Source organism: Lates calcarifer, linkage group LG4 (assembly GCF_001640805.2).
Source record: "Lates calcarifer isolate ASB-BC8 linkage group LG4, TLL_Latcal_v3, whole genome shotgun sequence".
In the NCBI taxonomy this organism is placed as follows: Eukaryota; Metazoa; Chordata; class Actinopteri; family Centropomidae; genus Lates; species Lates calcarifer.
In genome coordinates, this window is record NC_066836.1 from 18,888,889 (window position 1) to 18,909,379 (window position 20,491).

The window sequence follows — 20,491 nt, forward strand, 5'->3', positions numbered from 1 at the left end:
TCAATGCATTCAATTAAATCTGTGTGAATAACTGTCTACAGTGACTGTCATATGTGGATAGTCAACTGTGAACCTAACATTATGCCCCATGCTCTTTGATTGCTGTATTGATTGCCTGCTGGCTTGATTTAGGTCAGGCCTGACATGTATTGACTGAATTAGAGACAGTCTCTTTTACCATCTGGCCAGTCGAACACTAAACAACGTCTCTCTACAAGTGGATGTTCAAATGCAGCTCTTACTCTTTAGATATTAAGCAATATGGTCTGCCTGAGCTGGACCTAATGCAATGGACAGTTTCTGGTGAGTGCAATTTTTATTTTTAAAAGATTTCCTTTACTTAAAAGTTGCCAGCATGGAAATAGGTGTCTTAGTCCAAACTTGTTCATTATAGTGTATATAGTCCTCTAGCCACTGAAACAGACCTAGATTCTATAATCTAAGAATTGTATTTTTGGTGAACTGATTGAGCTTTTAAATGGAAATGTGTACATTTAAATACCATGGCTTTGTTATCTTAAACTGATCAAAATCATAACATGTGAATGGGTAAAAATAAATTCTTTCTGAGCAGAGGACATCCAGTATTTATCCTGTAGTATGAGTTATGTTTTCATCTTTTGTTTGATGAAATTTTACTAAAGTGATACTGACCAAACAGATTGTTACTGTCATAAAGAAAAAACAACTCTGACTGATTTCATAATTTAGTGTCATGACCATAGTTGAACAGTACATTACCCTAATGCTGAAACATCTCATACCAGCATTAGGGGGCAGTAAAATCTCACATACAATTTTTTACATACCTTGTCAGAAACATATTTCTTTTCTTTGTCTAATAATTTCTCTTTCATTTTGTCACACTCTCTCAACTGTTAAAAACAAAGGAAATCTGAAGTGCAGGTAGTTATATGAGTATAAATTTATCCATATGTCTTTTTTCAGAGCGAGGAGGATGCTGAGCCGAACAGAACACAGAGGTACAGTTACATTGACAGGGATCACAGGTTATACGTGCTCATGATAGTCAATATGAACACAACATGTTTTTCTTTTCTTTTCCAACTTCCTTTTCCAGCCCTCATGGATAAAATGTTTAGATAACTGGAAAATAAACACTGTAACAATGACTCTTTAAAAAGGCTCCCCTATGGGAGGTTTTTCATCACACCCTCAATTTAACCTTTGACCTCTTTCTTTGGGTCCTTGATCTTAACTCATAATCCCCAAAATAGGTTCTGACAGATGCAGGTGGACTGCTCATTGATGTGATGTGTGCATTTTTACGTGTGGGAGTGTCCTCCTTCTCTTCTTCCTCTTCCAGGTGTGTGCAGGCTGCTATCATCAGTGATGTCTGGAACAGAGTCTCATACAGACAGAGAGGAGGACTACAGGTTCCTCCACAGCATGTTGATGGAGAAGAAGCTTCACCTGCTCTTCAAGGTGAAGACACACTTAACGCTACAATGATTTCTGATTGTTTACTTCCAATTATTTAGGTTACATCTGATATTCTTTGACTTGTCCCACTAGTCCCACTTTTCAAAGTAAAAGTACAATATCACAGTATATAGTACCAGTCTAGTAGTATAAATATGAAAATACTCAGTTTCACTTAAAATGATTCACTGCAATAAATGTTGACATTTCCTCAGAATTTTTTATGGGTTGTGTTCTAGCCCTGGTGACATAACAGATCTTTGAATAAATAATATTTTATTCAAAACCAAAATAATTAATCCAATTGGGTATTTCCTGTTTCTTTTTCTTCTGATTAATGTCAGTAGTAGCAGGAGAAGCAGTGTTTGGATTAGTACTAACAGTGGAAGCTGCAGTAAGTGCCTTTTTACTGCAGAGAGAACCTTTATTATGATACTTTACTGATTTGACAGATCCACGAGCGGCTGAAGCGTTTTGAGAAGCGAAGCCCCATCCCCGTCCAAGAACACGCAGCAAGTCTGGCCTCAGATGTAAGCAACTCTCTCCAAACATCTTTTGCAGATAGACACCGCAGAGGATGACAGTTTGACAGCAGAGGGAACGGGGAAGATTTTTCATTGTTGAAACCGTTTCCTCTGTTACACAGATGACTTTCCTGTCACACAGAGGCACGAGTGAAACGTACATTCCCTCTTATGTGCGCTGAGTTATGAAATGTTGTCTCAAAACTCTGTCACCTCAGATGTTATCGTTTGAAAGGCAACGTTTTAAAGCAGATATCGTTCTGTATCTGTTTGCCAGCAGTTAGGTCACTGAGGACAGAGCCGAGCAAAAGGCTGCTAAAACCATTTTGTGTGTAGTCTAATGTTTCAGGCGGGAGGAATACAATTAATTTCAGATTTAAGATGAAGTGACAGAGAGTACTCCCACCACAGCTGCGACTCAAAATGGCACGGCCAGTCTCTATCCCCTTCAGATGCGATTCATATTTCATATACAAGTCCTCTTCGCTCCTGTCACCAACCAATCGTTCCTTTATTTTTACTCATTCCCCTACCTCCTTTGTTCCATTTTAATCATCTCCCACCCTCATTTCCTGATTTTCCCTCTGTTGTTCCTGGACAAAGTGCAAAACAAGGATGTTCTTTTTACACTTTTCCCTTACTCTATGCTTCCATCTTCTCTCCCCTCCATCACCAAACCACACTCCCCTTCCATTATCTCTATTCTTCCCATTTCCTGTATTCTTTCTCTTTGCTCTTCGTTTTCTTTGCTTTATCTTCTCCCTATACCATACGTAGTGTAAGTCCTGCCATGTTTCCATAATGTCTATCTACCCCTACCCTCTCCCTTATACTTCTCTCCATCTCCTTCCCTTCACTGCCTTTGCTTCAGATTTGGTTCGACAGCCACTCTCCGCCTGGCTTAAATCATCAGGACCTACTGGAAGGGCCAAACCCTGGGTCTGTTTCCCCTCAGAGAGGCTTCTGTTTGCTCACAGTGGAAACTAATGACCTTCATGCATTGTGTCTCTGGAGTGTGCCTCGACATCTTGAAGCAGTAGAAGTCATTACAGTAATATGCTTGACAAGACGGGCGACTGCACACAGTCACTCGCCGCCTCTCCACTTGCTGCTGACGGTCAAGGCTGCTCTGTTTGAGCTGTCGCCGCAGCTGTCGTGTAGCCTTGAACATTCAGGAGATTTTTTTTTTTTTTTCCAACAGTGGCTAAAAGACACAAAACCAAAACAGGCACACAGACAAATAGTTAACATCAAGGGAAGAAAAGCAAGTTGGAAGCAAACAGGGAAATATGAAAGTGCAGGTCATAAGAAATAATAAGGGTACTGATGATGTGTCACTGCAGTCTGAATCAGATATAAGTTAAATTTAACTAACCCTTTCTTGCTGATTTTTTCTGCCTGTCTTGGCTGGTGCAGTGTAGACTAGAGCAAACCTCTCTATTTGTATACCTCTAATTATAAAAAATATGTCCTGTCTTTCCTTCTCTTTCTCTCTGCTTCCAGTTGGCGGAGGAGCTGATATACCAAGGCTGGAGAGACGAAGCCAAAGAACTGGTTTCCCTCTTTTCCAAACCCCACTTTAAGGTGAAGAGTATTTCCTTCCATGGTGATGTGCACCTGTAGCTTCACACGTGTGTATTGACCTAAAACCTCCTTGGCCAAGTCCTTTGTCCAGTCAAAACACATCATTTCTACCAAGGGAACAAACTACTCTTAAAAGAAAGTGTTCAACATCCACTTATTTGCTTTCTTGCTGAGAGGTAGCATAGAAGATAGCTTAGCTTAGCACAAAGGCTAGAAATAGAGGGCAGCAGCTAGCCTGCTTGTCAGGGGTCTCCCCTTAAAACTGCTATTTGACTTTGTCACGTTTTTGTATTAATGAAACAAATGAGATATAAAGGTAGCTGTTCCCTCATGTGTCCAGTCTTTGTATTAACTCAAACCATTAAATGTGAAGCTAGCTAGATAGTCTAATATTAGAAAAAAAAAATCTGGCTACCGGCATCTCTAAAGCTCACCATTAACACGTTATACCTCAGTTGTTCCAGGACAAGCTGCCTCTATTTCCAGTTCACTTTTTTGAGTTAGAGTTAGCAGTGAAGATCAATACTGATCTCATATATGTCCATTTAATGTGAAACTACAGGGGACCTTTAGCCTAGCTTAGCACAAAGAGTTGGAGAAGGGGGAGATAGCTAGTTTCTCTTTGCCCTAAACAATCCACCTAACCCCCCATGACACTACATTATTTTGTTTTTACATATCAGTGTTTTGTATTGATTAAACAAAATATAATGTGTGAGCTATAGGGTACTATTTGTCTGATTCTGTTACCTTTGGACTTAGCTAGGCTAGCTGTTACCCCCTATTTTCAATCTTTATCCTATGCTAAAAAAAACAAACATCTAGCTCTAGCTTCATATGTAACACACCATATGACAGTGACATCAAGTTTCTCATCTAACTCTCAGCAAGAAAGCCATTAAACATACTTTCCTAACATGTTGAACTTTTCCCTTAAGAGAGTTCTTCATCTCTGTAACATTACCGCACACACACATAAACAATTCCTAAACCCTATTTGTCTATCACTGAAGCATATCCTATAATTGGCATTCACAGGGACCATTTATGAAGCAAGAATATGACCCAGTCAGAAGATTTTGTTTTGCTGCCTTCCACTCTAGTGCCCCTATCTAAAAGGATCATTAACAATAAAAGAACCCCACTTATGAGTTGTGCAGTTACATGTTCAGTCATTTTTCTTAACATAGCTAATGCTAGAAGTGTAATCCAAGAGGCTAATTTCCATGCAGTCATGCTTCACCTCACCTATTCTGAAGCTGCTTGGGCAACTGAATGCTGGCGCTTACTCACACATCAAAAGGCTTACAGCATTTTGTTTCCTACAGTTGCCTCTTATATGGGTCACACAAAGTGACAAATTAATCCAACTGTAAATTTTATTTAAATTGATTTCACCTCATCATTCTGCTCGCTCAGAGGTGCTGACATCTATTAACCACACTGGCATTGCTACTAATCTACTCCCTTAGTTATGTTTATTAGTGTTCACTCATGTAGAGGTCCAGACTACTCAAATGCATGTTTCCTTATTTCAGATCTGCTGACAGTCATATTTCAGACACACACATACACACTGCGTATGGTTTTCCAGTGAGCTGCAGAATTTGTGGCTATTCTTAATGAGGAGCTAAAGCCAGACAAGAACTAACAGGTTTGTTTAAACAGTCTTAATGACCTGTTTGTTCTTGGCCCAAACGCAGGAGCTCACACATACTTATGAGAGACACTGGGTATAATATTCTGTAAATGAATGTTTGTTTTTTGAAAACCTGTCTCTGAAAGTGGCCAGAGACACATTGCTCACGCGTTGGCAGCTTCTGAGCAGAGCAACTGTTGATGGACGCGGGGATAACAAGTAGACTAACTGACAGATGGATTGGCTGATTGTTAAAATTAAGTTGATGAGCAGATGTTTCCCCTCTTCTCATTCTTTCTTATTACAGTAAATTCCCTTTCTTTGGAATAGGACTGTGTGTAGTCTCAGAGAAGAGACTAACATTTGTCCAGAATATTGTTTTTCTGCAAACAAACCTGGGGTTTTCACACTGCCAAAGTTAACAATAAGTGAACTCGAATGAACTGTCTGGGCATTGATAGTGACTCATCGATCAATTCACAGTCCTGCACTGGAGAAAGAGCTTTTTTTCTTAGACATCTGTGATGTTTGAGCAGGGCCAGTACAACTGCAGGCAGAGGGACTGTTAGTGATGTGGGGGGTTGTGCTCAGGTGGCCCGCAGGCTGGCAGAACATTCCAAACTAAATCAAATTTGGCATGTTGGCACGGACAAAATTGAAGGTTTGCAACCAAAAAGAAAGTGCTGTATTTGGATTCAGTCACTGTAGTGAATGCAGGCAGGCCAGCCAGACTTGTTAGAATTTTTGCACAGTCTCATTCACTACCAAGGCACCCTTTAAAGGAATCATCAGGGATTGGTGGCATTTTTGTTTGATACCAAAAAGGTTTTTAAACCTCACAGCTACATTTAACTCTCTCTAACCTAACCAGTTGGTTTTGAAAATGTTGGTCTAAATCTGTGCTGGTAAAACTGCAGCGACAGTAGTTCAACAGCATGCCTTCATTGGAAGTAGATGACATTAAATGAACAGACTTCTGCAGTGGTTACACTGGCAAGACAATGCTGAATTGGAAAGCAGCTTGACAGCCAAACATGGCACTTTCCATTTTGTTTGGAGCATACTGCTGACCTTAGCCAGCACTATTTTTTCCATACAAAGTAAGATGCATTAGAAGAGACTTGTCCCAGTAACACATTCACTCACAGCAGCTACAGTTCAAAATGACATACCTGAATCCAGAGCAGCCACTGTACTTCTGTTTCTCTCACAGAGTCTCCTGTCTGTCCATGACGCCGTAGCTCAGAGAGACTTCGAGCCTACTCTGCCACCAGTACCTGATGATGTACTGGAGGAGGACGAGGATTCAGTCAAAATCGTCAGTCTGGTCAAAACCAAAGAACCCCTGGTCAGTAAACATGTCTTTGTGTTTAAAAGTTAAAGGTAAAAATAAAGAAAAATCTACTGTTTGAATTGTTTGACGTTTTGGGAAATCCACTTAAACTTCGTTGATGAGAAGATTGATGCACTCTCATGCCTTAGCTTAAAACAGACAGACAAACTGTCCAAAGATTTTTACATGTAGACATATACTGTAATGTGTTTATTACAGTAATAAGCTTTAGAGGTGTTGGAGGGCAGATTTTTTTTTTAATGGACATAGCCAGGCTAGCTTTCTAGTCTTTCTATTTCTAGTCTTTATTCTAATCTAAGCTAATGGCTCTAACTGCATATTTATCCTACACACACAACATACACACATCAGAGTAGCATCAGTCCTCTCAGCTAACTCTCAGGAAGAGAGCATGTCTTAGTTTAAAATAAATAAATAAATAAAAGTGCTTCACACACTGAAGAAATATTCAGCCTTTAATGCTTCCTAATGTCAATAATAATGACCATGAAGTGGCAGTTTGCCCTGACCATACTGAAATATTGTACATTTTTCACACTACCCATGAGCATTCTTATAATGGCTCTGAAAGGACAGCTGTACTTTGCTACATGTAAGCATGTTTCTAATTTGGTCTACCTGGCCTCACAATGCACACAAATTAAACACAAAAAAGTATTTAAGTCAAGACAACCATGTAACAGGGCAACTGCACTTAAAGATTTGTAATTTGTCCAGCCACATATGCAGGCAGTTCAAAGGAATACACATATCCAAGAGAGTCAAAGCTGAATTTTTCTCTGAAGCCATGTATGCCAAGGCGTAGCAGAATGAAAGCTGGACTGACAGCAAACATAAGAAAAGGTTCCTGCAGCTGCCTGGATCACCTTTGCCTCTGGGCTGCTGCTTGCTTTCTTCAATCAGTAATATACAGAGTCAATTCTTCCACATCTTTGTTGCCATATATCTGCTGTGACGCACAACATAGTTTCAGCAATGTTGTGTATATGTGTGTGTGTGTGGTGTGTAAACATGTGCAGTGTATGCATTACAAAAATATGCCCTTTAATGAAGCCCTTTAAAGCAGTACTGTGCATTTAAAGGGATTGGGATAATTTCTTTTCTGTTTCTGATGTAAATCAACCTGTTTCAAGGTCTTTAATCATGACTCATTTTCTTGATACTACCGGAATGATCTGCCTAATTCCACCTTGTTCCAGGCCATTGTCACTTATTTCTGGAAATTTCCTGGATCAAGTGAAACTGGACTGAAAACTAATGAAACTACAAGGAGCACATGTCTCTGCCAAAGCCGCAAAATCCTCTAAATTTGTTATTTTAACAATAAAAAAAGTTCAATTTTTAAAAAAATTTGCATCTGGATAAAAATCTCCATTAAATACATATAGTGATGGACAGCTATGTCGTACATGTGCCAGATTCTTTCCATTCAAGTAGGCCCAGTAGTTCATTAGAAAATAGCAGAAATGTTTGATAATGCTCTCACATGCAAAGTTTAAATTCCTTAAAAACAATCCCTGGATCCACATAAAAAACAAAGCATTTGTTTCTTAGCCCGTGGCCTCACTTTTTACCAAAATTCATTGATATCGGTTGACAGGTTTATATATCCCACAAACTAAAAAACAAAACCCCAGGGCAAGGATGAGTTTAATCTTTCTTTAAAAACATATGATTTTAGAATAAATATGAGAATAATTAACTTGATGATGGACATTTTTTGCAGCGCGTGTATCCTTACGTGTTACCGGTTGAGCTTTCAAAGGGGAATGTGCTTAGGACCAATAATAAAAAACATACTTTTGTATTGATCCCAAAACTAGATTGGAAGGGGACTGACCTTTTGCTGACATGGTCTCTTTGATCGATCCAGCATGTTCCCGTTTTCCAGACAACAGGGGTTACACCCGAGCGTGAGCTGATTGTAGTCAGCTACATAAGATGCTCTTTCCATTGCGATTTGCTCCACATCAGTAACATCTGTTGAAAATAATGCTGATTTGGATAACCTTTTCCTGCGCTTTGTGTGTTACATGAAGGCAGCTGGCTAAATGGTCCCGTCCTGATACAAATAACCTTCACTAGAATGAAGTGACTCTAAATAAGAAGCTTGTCTGGGCTGTAATAAAATCAACATGTTATTTTCACTCTCCATCACTTGACCTCTTTGCCTCTGTGCATGTGCTCTTCTCTTTGTCCATCATTTTTTCATTCACTAATCACCATCCGCAAGGGGGCAACAATTAAGAGGGATAAAGCCACTGGGGCTATAGTGGTGGCGAGGATCATGAGAGGAGGTGCAGCTGATAAAAGCGGTAAGCTGATAAGCTCTCAGTTATCACGACTGTGTCCAGTCCTGAACCTTTACATTATGTTGCAGTAACACTGTGGTGGTAGTTAGTAAATGTACATGTTACAGAGAAGAGCATGTGGTACAATTTTCCATATGTATTTCCAACACTTTGAAGGCTTGATCCATGAAGGCGATGAGCTGAAAGAGGTGAATGGAGTCTCACTGGAAAACAGGAAGCCAAAGGAAATCCTTCCTCTACTGGTTAGTCTCACCTCTGCTGTTCAGTCACACTGTTTGCTTTATTGCCTTCTCATTGGATGTTTCTGTTTCCTCCTCTACTTCTGCTCTCATCAACAGCTCCCAAATATAGAGCATCATTTTTAAAAGGGTTCTGTAATTATATAAAAGCACAGGGCACTGTAGTTTTTGGTAAACAGTACTCAAACAGGAGTAAATAGTACATTTGGCTGAGACTATTTCCTGATGCAGATGCACATTTGGTTTGCTGTTGACTATTTACAGCAGCAGGACGGCATAGTTGGAAATGAATCAAATCAAACTGTAGTGCCCAGGTTCATGGTAATGCAGAAACATGTTACCCAGTGCAATGGTGTGGCTCAATGACAACAATGGAGCTAAGTGACGCAGAGAAATAAGCTTTATCAGAATAGTAGAGTAGTAGAAGAATAAGTATTTATAATTCTTGGTCTTGGTTTTTTTATTGGCTTTGTTGACAGTGAGATAAATGTAGATGATTCAGCCCTCTCCTTTACAAGAATATGAAACTAGCTATCTAAAAAAGAAAAATCTGACAAAAGTCTTTTTTTCCTGAAGATTATTTTATATTACATTTTTTTCCTCTATTGGACAGATAATAAATGAGATGTACATATTACTGTGTGAGCTGTAAAGGTGCTAAGTTTTTTCTCTCTTTTTTAGCTGATTTTAGCAGGTTTCACCTACTTCCAGTCTTAATGCCACATTAACTGGCTGCTGGCTTTAGCTTCATATTTAGCATAAAGACATGAGAATCGGTTTTCTCATAATCTTTTAGAGAATTAAATGATGGTTCCCCACAGTATCAAACAATTTCTTTAATGTCACTGCTCTTGCACAGGCTTGTTCTCAGGGTGACATTACATTCAAGATCATTCCTGCCTCCCCCAAGGAAGAAATGTCTTCAAATAAGAAGAAGGTACAGTTAACATTAACTAAACATATTCCCGTGCTATGTGTTTTTACGTTAGCATGCAATCTGGCCGCATGGGGAAAGCTGCCCACCTGTTTTCAGTAAGGAGAGATGAAATCAGTGGTCTCTTGTGTCTTTGGTTATAGTTTGTGTTTTTGCCACAGTGCTGTCACTACAGCAGTGTGGTTGTCAAGAAGTAAATTCAGATCAGACAGTCAAGGATAAGTCACTGACCAGCTTCATTACAATTTTCAGCTTTTTGTCATTTAAACACTTGATATATCTGTTAAGCCTAATCTACTCAATTTAATATTAACAATAAATCTATACACCTTATGTGGAAAATTTCAAGTTCCACAACCCTCATTGTTTAGAGAGAATCATAGATCACTGCCACCACATACATGGAGTGGATGTCCAAGCTGGAAACTGTTAGAGCAGCGAGCATTTGCAATGGATTAAGACAAATTATTTTCTGTGATTGTGGTCATTTCTCAAAAATTACAGCAACATATGTGAAGAAACACTAGACAAAGATGTCCATGGCCAGGATATAGGAGTTCATGAAGCTGCAGTAGAAAAACAGAAACAGAAATATGAATAAATTGGAACATGTCTTTTTCCTTTGGCTCCAATCTGTTTGACAGCTAAAAAAAGGTGATGATTTTCTTTCCTCAGCTCTTTGTACGGGTTCTTTTTGACTATGACCCAAATGAAGATCCGTCTGTCCCGTGCAAGGATGCAGCAGTTTCCTTCAAAAGGGGCGACATCCTCCGGATTGTCAGCACGGAGGATGACACCTGGTGGCAGGCCTGTCACTATGGGAACAGCAACAGTCGGGCAGGGCTCATCCCTTCACAGCAGCTACATGAAAGGTGGTCTTTTTTCTGCTTATAATACCTGAATGTCATTTTAATAAAATCCTGTTCCTGTTTCAGCCTTGTTTGATCTGGCTTCTTACAGGAGAGTTGCACTACAACGGCCCAGAGCCCTGTTCAGGCCTCGGCAAGTTAAACGACCAGGTGCGGAGCCAGTGTTTGTCCATAAACGCACCACACCTGAAGAGAATAAAAATCTTTTAACACTTTCCAATAAACACATTAAAACCCCTCCAGTGCTAAGCTGGGAGGTGACAGGTCACGTCTGAAGGCCATGGTCAAGGTCATGGGTGAGCTCTGCTGCCCTCCTGTTGTACTCACTACTCTTGTTTTCTCCACATGCTCCACAGATGAGGGGGAAGGCATTGTCTGTTTAAATTTACTTTTGAAAATTCACCGTCAGAATAATTGACTTGATATAATACACGTGTATATTTTAGGTTTTGGTTTGGGGTTTTTAAAGATTTTTAAGAGTTGCGTTATCCAAAGATAATAATCATGTAACTCTCTGTGCATCACATTTCCAAAATGGAGAGAATGTTCCTCCGTTGTAACCACACAGGTTTAAAGTATCAGGCCTCCTACAATGTGCTTTAGTTTTTCACTAGCAATCACTTTATAAAACTAAGGTAGTTATTAATATTTCTAAACTGTGGATATTATTTCTAAATAAAACTATTATTAGAATTTCCAAAGCAAAATATTAGGACATTTGGGTCAGAACATATGTTAATACTTGGAGTATGAAATTTCAGAGCTACACACACACCATCCCCCTGTGGTTTGTGTCCATGATTTCCTCACTCTTTCCTCTTCTTTCTTCCTGTTTTTCCAGTCATGGAGGACATAGACTATGGAGCTATAACAGGGATCCACATTGGTGAGATGTTTGACTTGTTCCACTCATAGCACACTGATACTGGAAAAGGGACCAGTATGATACAAGACAATACGTCTTGGGGCAAATTGGACATGACAGCTCACAACAACACACATATGTTGAATATGTATTGAAAAACAGATGGAGAAAAACCGGCAAGAAAGGAGACCCCAGTTATATTTACAGTACAGACCAGTTCATATGATGATGTAGTTTTGTGGTTTGGAGATTTAGGGGGAAGGACTAGAACAGCAAATGTGGTTTTAGCCTTCCCATTTATCCCATTTGTCTTGATCTCATGGATTGGATATGATGTGCTTGTGTGTATTTGCGTGTGTGCATTAGAGCAGTGCAGGATGTTCATATGGGGGCGTACACTTATGGCTGATTGTAAAAAGGCTTCTTACGTCTCTATGAGGCAAGGTAATTACAGATGTTGCATTATATCAGTTCTAAGAGTCATGTGCATTTAATAATGTGCATTTCATCTTATCTCAGGCCAGGTTCCACCTGAGGACGTGGTTCAGACTCTGTATTTCCTCTTTGTCTGGCATGTAAAGCCTTATTGATGCTGCACAACCAAATGACGGCATGAAGTGTAATCAAAGAAGAGTTTATAAAACAGAAGAGACATAGTGGAGTATTATAGATACACAGGTAAAGACATGATAAAGAGGGTAAAATCAAGATAATAGCTTGAAATCACTTGTCCTTCACTAACAAAGTTTTTTATACTGTTTGTAGTTATTTATCTATTCATTAAAAAATAGCATGACTTTTTTACAATTATGTGTTTCTGCATTCTTGCTGAGAGTTATACAACTATCATATCTGTCTGTTAAATATAAAGCTAAAGGCAGCAACCAGTTGGCTTAGATTAGCATAACAAGACTGGAAGCAGATGGGAAGCACTCAACACCCAAACACAAATCCCAAATTCTTGTTTTTAGACTTATATAATGTTAGAATATAATGTTTTAAACTGCTTTAAAACTGCTTAGACAGTTTTTTCTCCCCTTCAGACAGAGCCATGCTTTCTTGATACATAACAAATGGATAAAAAAAACAAAACAACTTGTTTAAAAATATATATATATATTTTCCCCTGCATTTCCTGACATTTTTGATTATTCATTTTGAATTTAGGGGTGTACAGATTTACATTGATAGACCTGCTAGCTAACACAGCCCACCAGATATATTCACATTTGACAATTAACCTTTGGGAGTAGTAGCTAGCAAAATTTGTGTCATAGCTGTGTGTGTTTGTGTTGGCAAATTAACTTTTTTACTTTTCCAAAGAATGTTGAGGTCTAATTTAGTCTAGTCAAGTTCCAATTAAAATCCCTGTAATAACCAAGATTGTCTTTACTCAGAAATGTATCTGTTTTCAGAGGCTAAAGCTGCCTTAGCTTCTGTTTCACCTTCACTTAAATGGACAGGTAATAGGGTGACATCAATGTTCTCACCTCTCTTGGCAAGAAAGTGAATAAGCATATTTCCCAAAATATTTATGGAGGACAAATGTCCACTCCTTTGCACTGCAGGTTAAGGTTCATATCTTATAATTTTGACTTGAAAGGTTCAGGCCCAGTACGTAACCACTCTTATCTTTCATCTCACCCTCACTTTATACTGTTGGCAGAAATATCTTGTGGCATTTCTAAAAATATTCTGGTTTTCTTCGCTGAAGAGCATTTTCAGTAACAGCTTAGAATAAAATTTCTCATTTGCTGTATAACACTGGTTTCATACAGTATGTATCACCCTTTCGCATGTATGAGTGAAATCATCAGTTTAAATCCCATGTAAACAAAAGTTTGAAATATATAGTGCCATGTTTCTTAGAATGAAGGCCAGAGAGGAAATGGACAGATATGCTTACAAAGTGAAATTACAGCTGACGTCAAAGAGAGCCTGGCACCATCACTTAACTGCAGTTAACATCATGAAAGAGAGCAAGCCTGCCAAGCCAGGCCAGACCACAGTCGCATGGCAGACACTGGATGTCAGACGGCCTACAAGCCACGCGTGACAGACTGAGTTGTTGTCTCGTGACTGAGATTTGGGCTAGTGCTCGACACCAGATTTTGGGGTGGCAATGTAGATGGTTTCTTAAATAGTGTTGTACTCCTCTGTTCTGCCTCCCACTCCTGTTGTAGCTCTTGTTTCTGACACGTTTCTCGTTGTCATTTGGGTAGCTTGTAACAGTTTTTGTCTTCACACTTGTATTCAAGTGATGTCCAGGTAGAACACTAAGGGAAGCAATGTGATAAGGAAGTCAAGTAAATTAAGTCCTGAAAAAAAAAAAACTATTACTTTATCTCAAAACTGTGATTGAAAAAAAACAAAAGAAAAGGGAAATGGACCAAATAGATCACTGTGATGGATAGACATGGCTTGGTTTCAGTGTTCCTGCATCAAGATAAATATTCCTCTTCCTTCTGTTTGTCTAGCTTGGGTTGAATTAAGGGAGCAACATGAATATGTGTTTTGTACTGATCAATGTTTTTGCATTGCAACGGATCAAATGTCGAACTCTGGAGTTCCCCTTGGCTGCACAACCTGTTTCAGCCTCTTTTAGCGCTTTGTTTAACTTTGCTCTCATCAACCTCATTCCCAGCTACAGCAGGTAACAGGTATCAATTATTTGCCATGCATCAAATGGTAGACAGGCAAAGTTAGCAACTGGTTGTTAAACATAGTGGGGCATTTAACAGCAGATGAGCCAAATATTTCCCTCAGAAATTGATGGAGACTAGAAACACAGCTAAAATAAGAGTAAGAGACGAATATTCACCAGGTGACTTCAAATGAATGCAGTGTTGCTCTGTATCTACTGGATATGTAAATTTGTGCGAGATTGTTTGCTAACACACATATCAGGTGTTGTATTGTGCTGGGTTCAAATGGCCAAAGAAAGCAATTAATGTAGGTTTATGGCTGTCACAATGAGGATATCTTCCTCCTAGGTTTACAGTAATGTATCTAACAGTTGGGTTGGTATACTTACTTATACACAGCAAAACACAGACACACACACCAATACACTCACTCTCACTCACTCAAAGTTTAAGGCTTCTCTATCTCTTTCCCAGCTGGTTTAAGAAGGAGTTTCCGACTTGGTAGAAAGAGCAGTTGGGTCAGAGAAGCAGCTCGGTCCAGGAGGTGGAGTGCAGGGGTACATGGCTCATTTCGGCCCCCTACCTACATAGAGGTGATCCCTTATCACAGAGATCCCAAGGAGAGACACCGTCTGGTCGTTCTGGCTGGTATGTATACACTTAACATAAAGTCACATAAACAGGCAGGTATCCATATTGTGTTTGTTTTTAAAGCACAATGCAAGATACTTATTAACAGGTTCCAGTGCTGTAAATTAGTCTACATACAAAGTTTAGAAGATGGTAGTTACTGTGCTAATATTTACACAGTGGTCAGTTGCATTCTGTTTTGTATTACCCCGCTGCCTTTTTATGTCCATAAAAAAATCAAAATAACGTGATCCCATTCACTGAAAGGACAGTATTATTGAAGCTGTTGTTGATCAAAAGAAAAAGTAATACATTGATGAAGATTTATGTTCCTACTCCTGAGTGCAAGAACAATCCTTTCCCATCAGACCCACGTAAACACTGTCAAAAAACTCCAAGTCAGAATATATTGTGTTCTCTTAAGTTACCTAGTAGCCCACCCCAGATTCACTTCTCTGCCAATCCTGCAGGCCTGCTCTATGTATTTTTGAGCTATATCTCTCCCCAGGGAATTTTACATTGAGCCCCGCCGAAGGTCTTTTTAATGTCATATTACGATACAACTGTAGGTCATCTGTGACTGAGGGGAATAGAAGAAAGAAGAGAAGGGGAGAGATGGACGAAGAGGAAAAGAAAATATAAACTGGAAGGCAGAGAGGAGAGAAACACAATGAACTGAAGAGGTGCAAAAACAAAACCAGATAAAGAAGAGATAAATGATAGTTGAATGGAGAGAGAGGGATGAGCGGATTGTGAATAAGATCCCTCATAATGTCAGCCAAGTGCTCCATCATCAAACTGGAACAGTTAAGACAGCTTGGATTTAGATTTAGACCTCTTTAATTGAGTTGGAGCTTACCCCGACTCTGGATTACGTTTTACTGTCTGCTGTGAAGGCTCTTCATTGACCGGAGGTCATCATTAAGAATATATAGCTTATTGGCAATGAGAGTTATAGACAGGAAAACCAAAACCTGGATCGCTAAAACAGGACCAGCTGGATAATGTTTGACCAGGTTGGAAATATATCCTTTTTTGCTCGCATTGCATACGCACTTAGAATGAAACAATACTCAGTTATACCCCAGGAAAGTTGGTGAAAGTGACTGTCAGCCACTTTAAGCCCTGAATATCGTGTGACTCTTGAAAAAAAAAAGGGTCAGAATAAGCCTGGTGATGCTCCTCTCCAGTTCTGTGGAGCAGCTGTGAAACACATTAGCAGTGTAAGAATGGAGAGACTATAAACTTGATATTTTGTAATGTATCAAGCTCATGCAATGCAGTGATGGAAAAGGCAGGTATGTCAGGAATCCTACTTTCAGACAGTGCTCCATTAGAGTCTGATGCAATCTGGGGCTGGAGAAACCTGCAGTAGAAGAAAATCCCAGATGCTATTGTATGTGTGTGCATGCGTGTGTGTGTGTGTGTGTGTGTGTGTGTGTGTGTGTGCATCATCCTGTGCATCCTACACTATAATGACACTGATACTGTGTGACTTTGCAGATGTCACATTTAGATGTGATGCTATGGATTTTCCAGAGGGTATAGGAGCAGTAAACCTTCGACAGAGAGACACAGACAGAAAAAGAGCGAGGCTGGTTGGAGAATCATTTTCAGACTGAAATCAGTATGAAATCAGAGCTCCGTCTGTCTGACTCTCTCCTCCTCTGATGATAAAGACAGCTGTGTCACTAGATCACTAAGCCCATTTGATGCTGGATTTGTCATGAGGAAAACATTAGTACACAGTGATATTGGGAATGAATACCCACAGACAGAACACAGTGTTTTGATCTTTGTCTTAAGGGCCCAGCGGCGTTGGCGTTAATGAACTGAAGAGGAGGCTCCTGATCTCCGACCCCGACCGCTATGGCGTCACCGTACCGTGTAAGACAGACATCGTCAGGTTTCACAACTGTCATTTTTTCCTCCTGCACGCTAAATGTTTTCTCACCTTTCTGAAGCCAATTCCAGCCTCCCGCCCTGTTCTCTTTCAGACACCACACGTGAGAAGAGAAGGCAGGAGAACGAAGGGGTGGATTATCATTTTGTATCAGTTCACATGTTTGAAGAGGCCATTCTCAATCATAGGTACTGTAGAAGCAGGTGTCGCTGTTGAGGTTTCCTTTCCCATGGTGTTAAAAATAACCCTTCTTGTGTTTCGCTCTCACACTTCCTCACCCTTTTCATAGGAGTGATGTCCACCATTTCTACTGCTGTCTGATTACCATTTTGTGATGTCTGACTCGCTTTCATGTCTGTTTTTCTCTGCCTCTAGGTTTATAGACTATGGCAGATACAAAGGTCATTACTATGGAACAAGTCTAGACTCTGTGCACAGGGTGATGGCTGAGGGCAAGGTGTGTCTCCTGGATGCACATCCTAGTGTAAGTATTGTGCTATCAAAAAAAGAGAATTACATTCATGTTTACATAGTCAACTGAATTTGGACCAGTGTCCAGGAAGGAAGTAATGGAGCCAAAATAATGAATTCTTCCTTGGTAAATCATTCACAATGGCAGTGGGGCTTCCTGCTTGGCCAGGCTCTCCACTGAACACAATTGGCAGTGTTCGTATGGTGGGAAGCCAGTGAGGGATCGCATGCTACTTGTTTTTGTCAGGGCGTCTATGCTGAGGAGGGACAGAATGAAACCTGTTGATACCTGATATAGCATGATACCTTCTTCAGGTCGACAGCTGAGAGTTAGCAGTAACAAGTACAGTGGTACATGAGGACAGTCCAAAATTGATAAAAAGGGCAATATACAAGGCAAAATAGATAAATAAAATGATTTAAAAATGGGATTTCTACTGGAGGCTGTTGATATGTTGCACATTATTGCATGTGCACCATTACAGTCTGGAAAGTAAAATCCCTCATGATTCATACCAAGGATGCTGTTTAACTCATCAATTTTGCTGCAATCCCCTTAAAAAAAAACTTTCTTTTTCAGTTGGAACATTTAAGATTATTCAACATGTAGTAGCAAGTTTTCACTTCCATCTCATTATGGAATATTATGGTTTTCAGGCTAAAGGATCAATCTTCTAAACTCTTATTCTTTTAATGTGTGTCTACATTGTTTAGACATCTTATTGTACTATAAATACTCCTGCCTTCACCTAACTGTTTCCCTTTCTGTTTCTGTCATTACAGAAAATAAAGCATGTGTATACATCTGAATTCAAACCATACGTGGTGTTTGTGAAACCCCCGCGTATCGAGGAGCTTCGTCTCACCAGACGCCGAGCTAAATTCATCTGCGACGAAGAGGACACAAACCCAGTCAGGATCTTTTCAGTAAGAGAAACATAAACACATTCCACTGGGTAACGTGTGTGAAGTCAGGTGCTTGATCCATGTCTTGTAACATACAGGGTGGTGTGGGGTCAAACACCCTGGCCTTAATACACCCACCCAACCCACAGATACATACGCACCTAAATTCGCTTACACACACCTCACCTTACACATGGTTGACCCTGTGGTTTGCATTTAAGAGACGTTTAAGAGACAGGGGGAGGTACAGTGCTGCTTGGTGGGTGGTTTCTTGCTCCATAACTTACACATAGGTGAGTACATCTTGTCCGGAAGATGAAGGGTGACATCATGTGTGTATATGTAATACTTTGAAATGATGACTAAATGAGGGAGGGGTTTACAAGAAGTGTGTCTCACATATGTTTAATGGTACATGTGTTTTTGCAGGACTAAAAGATGCTGGGTCACTTTCCTAATCCCCATCTGGCCTCTCACTCAATGTTTGCTGCCCATATTGCCCTTATTAAACCCACAAGGTCACACACCTGTTCTGCAGCATGGCTGGAGTTTGCCCAGTGTCAAGCAGATCAGCCCTTAAGAGAGCTCAGGCACATCTTACAGTTGTACTGCAGCTGGCGTGAAAAGGCCTCTTATCCTTTACTCTCAGCATGTAACGACGTGTTACGCCTTGGTCAGTGTATGGTCATGGGGATCCTTCCGTATGTTACAGTATGTGCAGATTACTGTGAAACAACTTCTCTGTGAATGTTGTTGTCACCATATGGTTTTAGCTGTTCCGTTAGCATACCATCATCAGTATTTGTCACATTAACGATAAATCTGTTTTTATCACCTTTCTTGTGAAGATTTTCTTCTTTTGCTTGATGGTTCATAAAAGGAATCAACGATGAAAAGAGCTGAATAGAGCTATAAAAATAGCATTTATTTACAGTTGGGTTTTCGTTTTACAGGAGGAGGATTTTGAGGACATGATTGACTCGGCTGAAACCATGGAGAAGGAGTACGGTCACTTGTTTGACAAAGTGATTGTTAACGGAGATATCGCTGTGGCGTTCAGGGAGTTGAAGGCAGACCTCGAGAGCATCGAGGAGGCAGAAGTTCAATGGATTCCTGCAGAATGGATTTGTTCCTCACCAACAACAGCACGCAGAAGTTGTGGGCATTTGACTGGCTGGATTTGAATGTTAAGCTTTTTGGACAAAGAATACATGAATACATTTGTCTTAATAATGATTTTTGACAGGTCTGTGCTCAGATGATTAATATGCCAAACAAACAACGCACAAAAACAGAACAAATTTAATGTTATAATTGTAAGTAAGATAAAGTCAGAATTCAACACCTTGAACCTTAGATGTTGAATTTTTGTCATATTTTACATATTTTTCCATTTCCATCCAAGTCCTGTGATGACCACAGTTTTCCACAGTGTCCCTCAGCGTGTATCTAATTAGGCAAACAGAATCCATCTCTCTCCCTCGCTCCCTCCGTCTGTCTCAGAGCCAGTTTTTCTGTTGGCATTTGGCTGAAATAACGTCGGCTTGCAGGACGAAGAAGAAGAAGAAGAAAAAAAAAAAAGAAAAAGGAAACTCTCCAGAGCTTGTGGCTGAGTGTAATCCTTCCCTGCCAAGTCGCAAACATCAGCATGTAATTATTCTGACAGCTGCTGCACTTCAATTAACTGTAATGTACACCAGAGAAATATTATTAGGAGCAGTCAGGGAGACATTTTGCCAACATTATGCTGTACAAAACAGGGACACAAACAAGATATCAGTCAATTATAGAGCATAGAAGAAGAAGTTGTAGAATTGTGTATCTATTGTGTACATTTCATAGATGTAGACTCTAAACATTGGTGCAAGTTCCAATCAGTGTAATCAACCTTGTAGTATCTTGGTTGTTGAAGTTCTTTAAGGCTTGAAATTGTGTATTTCTAAGCACCATATGCTGAAAATCACCTTCATTACAGAATATTAATCATGAAACGTTCTTTGTTTTACAAAAACATATTGAGACAATTAAATATAATTGGCAGCAACATTAACAAATACTCATATTTGAGCATCACAGCTGCCTGTGGGGTGCAGATTCTACTCCACACAAGCTGCTTCATCTAATTCTTTTTAATGGCTGCATTCCTCTACATTCGCAGTGTTTCCTTCCTCTT

At 39.7% G+C, this 20,491-nt stretch overlaps 1 protein-coding gene across 1 annotated transcript; it reads left to right on the forward strand.

Moving 5' to 3' along the window:
• The first annotated feature begins 18 nt into the window (after positions 1 to 18).
• Positions 19 to 19,601, forward strand: LOC108883858 (MAGUK p55 subfamily member 7). The gene is made up of 18 exons (XM_051070138.1): positions 19 to 303; positions 949 to 983; positions 1,328 to 1,446; positions 1,896 to 1,973; positions 3,471 to 3,551; positions 6,404 to 6,538; positions 8,778 to 8,859; positions 9,013 to 9,098; positions 9,955 to 10,032; positions 10,705 to 10,901; positions 10,990 to 11,056; positions 11,727 to 11,784; positions 14,883 to 15,056; positions 16,845 to 16,925; positions 17,036 to 17,129; positions 17,317 to 17,425; positions 18,196 to 18,339; positions 19,272 to 19,601. The coding sequence occupies exons 2-18, from the start codon at positions 959 to 961 to the stop codon at positions 19,500 to 19,502; spliced, it is 1,839 nt and encodes a 612-aa protein (XP_050926095.1). The 5' UTR covers positions 19 to 303; positions 949 to 958; the 3' UTR covers positions 19,503 to 19,601.
• Positions 19,602 to 20,491: the final 890 nt, after the last annotated feature.